The sequence below is a fragment of the Haliotis asinina genome, chromosome 11 (genome assembly GCF_037392515.1).
Source record: "Haliotis asinina isolate JCU_RB_2024 chromosome 11, JCU_Hal_asi_v2, whole genome shotgun sequence".
NCBI lineage: Eukaryota > Metazoa > Mollusca > Gastropoda > Lepetellida > Haliotidae > Haliotis > Haliotis asinina.
The window spans coordinates 36,009,815-36,019,805 of NC_090290.1; the positions used below are offsets into that span (position 1 = coordinate 36,009,815).

At 43.4% G+C, this 9,991-nt stretch overlaps 1 protein-coding gene across 1 annotated transcript; it reads right to left on the reverse strand.

Annotated features, from left to right (window-relative positions):
- Positions 1-1,908: 1,908 nt before the first annotated feature.
- Positions 1,909-6,698, reverse strand: LOC137255231 (uncharacterized). The gene is made up of 7 exons (XM_067792666.1): positions 6,538-6,698; positions 5,343-5,430; positions 4,403-4,548; positions 3,645-3,735; positions 3,335-3,423; positions 2,664-2,790; positions 1,909-1,977 (listed from the first exon to the last, which is right to left on the reverse strand). Exons 1-7 carry the CDS (start codon positions 6,696-6,698, stop codon positions 1,909-1,911), a joined length of 771 nt encoding a protein of 256 aa, XP_067648767.1.
- Between the last annotated feature and the right edge of the window lie 3,293 nt (positions 6,699-9,991).

A 9,991-nucleotide genomic window follows, 5' to 3' on the forward strand; every position in this document is an offset into this window, starting at 1 on the left:
ATGTCGCGTTGTCGCATTGTGGCGTGTCGCGTTTTAGTCAGTACTTTATAATACTATGGTCAATGTTTTAACAAAACGTGACACGCAACATTGCGACAACGCGACAATTCATCAAAATATTCGCATTGTCGCATGTCGCATGTCGCGTGTCGCGTTTTATTACTTTAGGCGAAGCATGATTACTTTTTAATGTTTTTAAAGGGTTGAGATACCCAGGGATCGAACTGAGAACAATGCTAAATGAACGTCCATGTGGCCATGAAGTCCAGAGTGGTTGAGAGTCGTTGCTTAATGGAATTGATGCATTCAAACTGGCCAATTTGCTGAAAATTATTATCATTTAGTTGATGTAGGTTTGAAAGGATTCAAGTACATGTGTGCATCGCTGGATATATAGACTCTTATGAGAAATTTATTGATACATTTTGAATCATAACATGACCTACATAACCGCTGCCCGACCACTCACTGTGTTACATTCAGTAAAACGTTTCTCACTCTCACGCCATGACTTCGGTGAGTTGACAATATATTTGTCACCCATTACTTTAGATTTGATTCGTTTCCATTGTGCATTAAACCTCTACTGTGAATCTCTGTATCTTGTTTTATGTTTAATACAAAAACTCTTTCATTTCACGATGGCCATGATTTGAAAATGTGGGGACCAAATGTTGGTCATTTGGGCCTTCGATGATAAGTTTATTTCTTAGCATCGTTAATTTGGGAAATACGGTACTTCTTGTGGTGAATGTGGTCGTTGGCCAAATGACCATTCCTTGCAGTAATTCACCAGATTCCTACATATTTTCTGCCTCCAACTGGCTGGTGGAGTTCCATGCCAAAGACATGCAACCTCTGAGGATCCGGTGTAGAATTGGTCTTCCAGGTACCACTGCTTGACCTAAAAGGCGACTGGCAGGATCGGGTGGTCAGGCTCGCTGACTTGGTCAACACATGTCATCGTCTATCGGTGACCTTGATCGATGCTCTTGTTTTTGATGACTGGATGGTCCAGATTCTATTATTTACAGACCGCCGCCGACAGCTGGAACCAACCAACAATCCTCATAGATATTGTTGTGTGACTTACAGCATAAAACAACACTCAGTCACTCAGACACTGCAGGTGCTGCGGCACTGACGGAGGCCAGACCCACACGAAACGAAGACATAATGTTTTTCACCGCAAACAAATTGCTTTATTTTAAGTCTCCTATCGCAAAACGCTACCTGAAAACAAGACAATACCACTGTCTCCAGAATTAGCTCACATTCCATAAGTCAAACCAAATAAATAACAAAATGGACACAAAACAACCAACCCCGCATACATCCACATAAAAACAGTTCCTGTTTCTTGTGGATTAATAGCTGGTTGGTAAAGGAACGGTGGTATTTTATATCTTTGCCTTTTCAGCTTACATGTCCATAAAAGCAGTAATGGCTCCAAATACGGCCATGCACACATAACACATGTGTAATGGCAACCACACCACGGTTACAGCCGTTACAACCTTTACCAACCCGACAATTGTGACCAGCGTGGAAACTGTAATGATTAGATCCATGTAAATGGGAAGAAAGGTGTTTCTTAAATACAAAATCTGTGTAGTCTTAATGCGTGCATGACCGTCATTACACTCCCGCCCCAAAGCGTTGATGGTAGGGTGGGTAGAGATGTGGGTTTCAGTCACTGTATCTGCTCCACCCCAAACCTCCACTCACATTTAAACCCCAGCAAGATGAACCCCATAAAACGTCTTCTAAATCGATATGGCGAATATCCGTGCAATCCTTGTCGGATTAAATGTCAGATTTCAAACGCACGTCCCCTAAGCGGTACGAATTGGGTACACCCGACGCCTATATGGAGCCAGCGAAGGTGCAAGGGGTGGAGCCATGGAGCTAGATGTTGTCATACGTCTTGCTGGTTGATCGTCTTCCACACAGGCTGACAGTGAATAACGTACCATCCTGAAATCAGAGGAATTAGATATGTTTCTAATCATAGGATATATGGGGGCGGTGGGATAGACTAGTGGTTAAAGCGTTCGCTCGTCACGCCGAAGACCCGGTTTCGATTCCCCACATGGGTGCAATGTGTTAGGCCCATTTTCTGGTGTCCCCCGCCGTGATATCGCTGGAATATTGCTAAGAGCGGCGTACAACCAAACTCACTCACTCGCTCACTCATAGAATATATGGTACATTGTAGTTACCAGATGAGATGACCCATTTTCGTTGAGAAAGTTGGTATTTGGCGATGTACTGTTATCTGTCTTGGATTGTCCAGACTCGATTTGTCGCTAATGATCTAACTTAACGAACGTTTAATGGCACAACCCATGAAGAGTCGAGTTGGAACTGATCAGACTAACAGGATCGTGTGGTCAGACTCGCTGAATTTGTTGGCACATGTTACCGGATCCCAATGCCGTAGATCTAATGGCACTGGATTGCCTGGACCAGACTCGATTATTTACAGACCACCGTCACATAGTTGCAATATTGCTGGGTGCGGCGTAAAACTAAACCCAGCCACTTTTACATCAGAGTCTGTACTGCGTCAAGAAATTACTTAACGTATGTTCCTTCCGTTATGTTGAAGATCACAGTGTTTACTGCATTACATATCACCGCTAATATGTGTATATACTTACCCTGATAAGTCCAGGTAGACCCGCCCAGAACGAATAGTTGGGGAAGATCTCTCTCCCTTCTGCCTTCCTCGCGTACTTCTGGACGCCAGCCCCGACACAGATATAGAGAACTGCACTAACTAACAGACTGCAACGATAGGACTGGCGTTAATAGATAAGTGACACGTGACGACCCGGTTGAAAATTGGTCTTAGGCAACTTATGCTTGTTGTATGAGGCGACTAACGGGATTTGGTGGTCAGGGTCGCTGACATGTCATCGGTTCCCAACTGAGCAGATCGATACCCATCATGTAGGTCACTGGATTGTCTGATCCAGACTTGATTATTCACAGACCACCGCCATATATCTGGAGCATTGTTGGGTGCGGCGTAAAACTAAACTCACTCATTCACTCCATTGCACTTACAGTACAGGCCTTAACAGCAAAAGTATAGATATCGCCAAAGTTTCGGGTGCATTTCAGAAATATTATTTAACGCGACAATTATTCGTCATGACAATGGGTTGTGAGTGAAGTGGGTATACATCGTTTTAAGCAATATTCAAGCAATAGCACTGCAGGGGACACGAGAAATTGGCTTCATATATTGTGCCCCTATAGGGAATCGACCTTGGGCGTGACTACCCACATACACCCATAATATAATAATGACGACTGTTGTGCTCACATGATGTCCAGGACGGTGCCGACAGAGATACCTCCTCCTCCACTGGAAGGGATGGACTCACAAGCGTACTTGCTGGTCAGTGTCATCAGCTGGAGTGGAGAACGTTTAGAGGTCAGTTAGAGGTCCGTCGGGCATTTGTATGAGAACATCAAGGTCAAAATGAGAATATCCCCGGAGAAGTGTTTTCTGGAACAAGGATACTTGTTTCTCCAAAATATCACCCCACTTCCTTTTAATTCCAAATTGTATCAATCAAATTGTTCCAAACATGTTTCAAAGCGAAAAAAGGAAGTGCTTTGAATTAACTCACATAAACTGCACTTCCGGCTGGTGTCTCTCCGTCAACAGTTAGTTCCCCTGGATCTTTGCTTGCGTCACAGACTAAGGATACTTTGGTGGTTCTGGAAGTATATATTTAGAATAGTCGCAAAGGACACATGATCAATGAGTTGTATCGTGCGGGTAGCTTACCCCATGTGTAACCTAACATTTTATCTTACTTAAAACATAAATGTCGTTTTCTGATTGGCTAAGCGTTCTTCTACAAGCGAGGTACATTGCAATATACCCCGCCGCCAATGGCAAATCACTCAGTACAACTTATGCCTTCGGGCTCAGGGAACGTAAACAAACATCGAGAGTACATAAACCCATCTCTCTCATAATGTAGTAAAAGTAAACCACTCATAATGGACAAGACTGCAGAAAACAGAAGGCCATATCCAACAAAAGGGTGGATATTAGTTTGAGTGAGTTAGTGAGTGGGTTAGGATGGTTTTATGTGGGTTTTAACAAAATTCCAAAATTCAAAGATTGTGCCCATGAGGTAGTAGTGTGCATTCCTCACGGGTTGAAATTTTGGATCTATATTTGCATATTTCCGTGTATGCAGAACCTGCGGAAGAGTTTAAGGAAATGACAATCGTTATTACCGTTCGTTTAATATGTGGGGCACTGTAACCTGTAGGCATTAGAAGTCCTGCTTGCCGAGAGAACAACTCATCAATACGCGTCACTACATAATTAACCCGAGAGCAATTATTTACTAAGCCAGAGTATTGTGCTCACCTGACTGTGTTTGGTGCTCCGAGTTGATCAAAGAATGTGTCAGCGTTGTAGGTGAGCTTCAGTCCATTATCTACAACGAAGGTGGCGCTGTCTTGGGACCCTATGTTGAAATAGGACGGTGGGATGAGATTCTGTATCTGACAAGCCTGCAAGGCAATCAATCCAAAAATTTGGAGTGAGTGAGAGAGTGATAACGGTTTCCCGCCGTTTTAAGCAATATTCCAGCAATATCAAGACATGGGGCACCAGAAACGGACTTCTCGCATTGTGTACATACTGGGAATAAAACCCGGGTCTACGGGACGACGAGCGAACGCTTTAACCACCAGGCTACCCCACCACCTTTCCAAATGTATAAAAATCTGCACACACTTTTATCCGTTTCGCAAGGCAAGAATGTACCCTCTCCTGTATCAATGCCTTAATCAAAACCTATTGTTCTTCACAATATGTCAGTTTGACATACAATCGTGGACAACTTGTAAACCAGTTACAGATTTGTTTTCTGGAAATACTTCTATTGTTATCCGAAATACCACCACATCAGGGGGACAGGATCGATGGCTTGGTTAAGAACGGTTAGCGTATCCAAACTGGGCAGATCGATACCGTGATGCCAATCACTGGATTGTCTGGTCCAGACACTAGTATTTACAGACTGACGTCAAACGGCAATTATATTGCTGAACCGTGCATTGCACAAACAAAACAGACCCAAACAAATCATCGTTTTATTATGAGCCTGGTCGAATGTCGCCCCGTCATGATAACCATTTGACTCAACTGCCAAAAAACTGACAGTGATGGGGTAAGTGTAAATCTGTATGGAACTGATGGAAGTTGCAGGTTAATTTCATGGAGGTTTACAAACGATCAGTGCAGATTAACGGGGCTGTGATTGGATGAGATGAGCACAATGAACATAAAGGGCGTGACTTACTGCTACGTCCTTGCACTTTCCTTCTGAGAAAGGTTTGCAGGGATTCCATGAGAACTTATCCCCACTGGGGGCTGGGAAGTCTTTAAATCTGTAACAGTGGAATACATGTGGACAGGTTGAAGAGAGTGGTGTAACCGTCGCCTCACCATAACTGTACTCTCAGGTATGTGATGACTGCACAAACTGGTACGTAAACACTAGGACGGTGAAGAGTGAATGACTTTAGTATTACACCGCTTGTAGCACTATTCCAGCAATATCACAGCTGTGGACACCAGAAATTGGCTTCACATATTGCACTCATGTGGAGAATCGAACCAGGGTCTTTGGCATTACGAATGAACGCTTTAACCATTGGGCTACCCCACCGCCCGGTGAATGTAAAGACAACTGGACACGTAAACAGATGGGATGTGCAGGTAACAGTATACACAAGACGTGGGTGGATACATGTCTGCAGACACAAAGCGCTGGAATATGCAAGCGAATGTACACACTAGACGTTATAACATGCAGATATCGCCACACACTAGATGGGGGAATATGCACGAGACTGTACATTGTAGGCTTAAGAACATGCACACGATTACACAAACAATAGACGTAGGAATATGAAAACGACTGTGAATAAAGGACATGGGAATTTGCAAACGACTGTAAACACTAGACAGACACATAGGAATATGCAGACGACTGTAAACACAAGACAGGGGAATATGCAGACGACTGTAAACACAAGACCGGGGACCGGGGAATGTGCAGAAGACTGTAAACACATGACAGGGGAATATGCAGACGACTGTAAACACTAGACATGGGAATGTGCAGAAGACTATAAACACAAGACTTGGGAATATGCAGACGACTGTAGGCACAATAACATGGGAATGTGCAAACGACTGTGAAATCTGGACGTGGGAATATGCAGACGACTATAGACACTAGACATGGGATCATTGTATATCTTGCAAAGGCATTCTTCTTCATTCAATGACAATAAACGACTGTTAATATGTGGACCATTTGCTGATAGGTTCGTTCAATGGGTTTGAGAATTCCACACGGAAATAAACATCTAAGTAGTAGCATGGAGGTAAAATGTCAGCTTCAGGATATGCACGGAGACAGCGAGTTGAGAACATGGGCTGTATTACCAGAGGCGAATTTAAAGGAGTGGGTTATAACAATGACTTGCCTGGGTCCATTTGTGCCTGTGAGTGGAGTCAAGTCCACCACACCTTTGTCGGTTTTGCAGGAACAAGATGTTAGTTTGTCACATTTTGTAATTTCTCCGAATGAAACCAAGGGTAGGACTGTTAATGAAATCGCCAGGATCACTTGATAATGATTCGCCATGTTGGGAGAGGTATTGAAACGACCTGTCCTCGGGTCGTGTCATGTGATGGAGGTGTGTAGCAGATGGCTTGAGTTTCACACGTGTAAATTGATACCGGCTGTTAGCTGAATGGTTTAATGATGATGAAATGAGATGGGCGCTCCGCACTGAGTTCAACTGCTTATCAATGTATCAATTACAACTTAGGATTAACGTGACATGCATTAGTTTCAGCTATACGACGGCAGTCCGTAAATAGCCAGTCCAGAGATCAACATCATGAGCGAACGTAACGTTTCAACCAAATCAGCGATTCTGACTACCCGATACCATCCCGTTAGTCGCCAAGCATTGTTCTGTTCTGCCACAGGTCTCCTCGAGCAGTAGGCTCTCTTGGTTAGAATAACCAATTGCTTGTGATGAAATTTAGTGACATGCTATTCTCGACACACAATATTTAATTAAGAAATTAATATATCACTGATTAGTTTCAAATAGATATGACAGAAGCAAAATTTTCTTTTTAAGTAGTGAATTGATGATATTTTTGAACGTACGTCTATACCTCCAATAGCAGCGTACATAAAATCATGGTCATGTCACATTAAATTTGACAAAGCCCTCAACAAATGTGACGTTCGTGTCACTGCGATATTTTGATGCACAATTTAATGGCGTATTGACGTCACCCAGCTGTTGGCATGTTCTAACCGTTATGATGTCTGGAAGATTTAATATTCTAAACCTTTTTGACGCTTCTCATTTCCATTTCCAACAAAACGTCGATGAGGCTCTAATCAGTAGACTTTGAGTCAGAATTCATGCATTTCAGATATACTGCATGGCTTCTCGCAGGACACATTCAATACACCTATAATGTGACAATCACTAATAAAACCTTATGACGGTAAATAATAAAGTCTGGGCTAGACAATCCAGTGACTGGTATCAGTAATAGCCGATGCCAAAAGCGAACGATCAGGGCCCGTATTCTCGAAACGTTCGTAGCCCTAGGAATTCTCAACTATGATCGTAGCCAATGTCTTAGGAATGGGCTGAAGACATTCGTAGGGCTACGAACGTTTCGAGAATAGCTAGCCAGGTCGCCGAAGGTGACCACAAGATGCATTTGTGTGTGCGTTTGTTGTTTAATGCTGCACTCGGTTACCTAACAGTTATGTGACGGCGGTCTTTGAATAATCAAATCTGGACCAGATGATCCAGTGACTCAAACAATGAACAACGATCTACGCAATTCGGGACACGATGGCATGCATAACTCAAGTCTGACCACCCGATCAGACTCGCCTCTCCCGGGACAGATGAAGGTGGATTCTAACCCGTATGGTGACGGTTCTGTCAGTAACGACCAGTATAGATTAACAGAAACCCATTTTAAACCTGGGGTGGTCTTGTGGTTAAAACGTTGGTTCGTCACATTGAAGAACCGGGTTCGATTCCGCACATGGGTACAGTGCATGAGTCATTTCTGGTGTCCACCACCGCGATATTGCTAGAATACTGCTAAAAGCGGCGTAAAACTAAATTAACTCACTCGTTCACTCTAACACGGAATAAGGCTCTGAGTGAGTGAGTGAATGTATTATTCCAACGGTGTCACAGAACCAAGAAAAACCTGAGACCACACAGTGTTATTAAATGGGTCAGTCACAAGTGAATGAGTTATAGCTCTCAGCAATATTTCAATTAACTGCAAATAACCGAGTCTGGAACAGGCAATCCAGTGATTAGCAGCATGTCAGTCCCAAAGAGCCAGTGCTGTAACATAATAAGCTACCCATTCGCCAGAATGAGTCGGTTATTTGATACCATGTTCCAGTTGTAGTGACTGGCTTCATCAGGTGTGAAGGTTTAGTGGTCTACTCATATCTATGGAATCCGAGAAGGGACATTGTCGCGTTGTCGCATTGTCGCGTTGTCATCCTTTCAAAAACAAGCATTAGCTGTTTCGTTTGTGTTTGAGAGGGCGTTAACGCGACAACGCGACAACGCGACAATGCGACAAGGCGACAATGTCCCTTCTCGGATTCCATAGATATCGGGGTGCAGCAGCACCTCGTTTGGACGTAACGAGGGATATTGACCTACTGAATGTACGATAGCCCTAAGCTCGACAAGGTTACAGTCCTGTCTGTGGCCGGTTGAATTAAATCTGAAAGGAATGACTCTGTGATGGAATTTATTGACCGTTATTGACTTGAGTGTTGCTCTCTCTCTCTCTCCCCCTCTCTCTAACTCTCCCTATCTCTCTCTCTCTCACACACACACACGCACACACACATGCACACCAGTCTCCTGCCTCGCCGCCTTAAACGTGCCGATGAATGGTCTTTTTACCTTGGGCAATAGAAACCAACCTCCTGTCTCTCCTTGCGCACACGCACGCACGAACCTTCCTCACTACCTCACACTTTCGCCTATCTCCTGTCTCACTACATCACCCACGCACCAATCTCAGCTGAACGCGTGAGTGAGTCCAGTTTTAAGCTGCTTTCAGCAATATTCCACCAGTTTCAACGAATTGAGCCACGATTGTCTCCCAAACCTACACTGTCACTCGCCCCTTTTCCCACAACTTTACATACACGCGAAGATCTTGAAGATCATCTTGAGGTGATACGGCGGTCAGCGCATTATAGTCTTTTTTATCTGCACAAATAAATAAATAAATAAATAAATAAATAAATAAATAAATAAATAAAAGAATGAATGAATGAATGAATGACCTTTTCAAGGTTTATCCAAGACAGTGTACTCTACTATTCGCTCTCTACATGTGTATATATGAGGATTAAAAACAGGATTATTATCTAACTGGTTTATTATACGCACAAGTGCATCATATATCACTCACTAGTCTTTGGTCACTGATACTTTTTAACGATTTTTTAGTGGAAACATTTCCCGAGATGTAATAAAACTGTTGGTGATGGGAGAGAGGACACAGTGAAAACAGACAAGAAAGCACGGTTCATTCCAATCTGTACACAAAGAGCTAGTAAAGTACCCCCCGACATGTCTCAGGATTGAAGTTGCTCCCGATCATTAACCCTTTGGAGCTGATCTGGAACATGATTGGTTGTGATGTGCAACAAAGGGATCCTTCTGGACAGAACCTGGCCCAGTTGGAAGTTGCTTTACTAGAGTTATGGCGGGGACTTCCACTTCAGGGGACCAGGAGGCCTACAGGGGCATGAGGAGGAGAGTGCTGGCTGTCAAGCAGTCACATAAAGATAACACACGGTATTGACATTGTATCATGTAAGACTTGTACAGTTTGTTTTTTGTATGA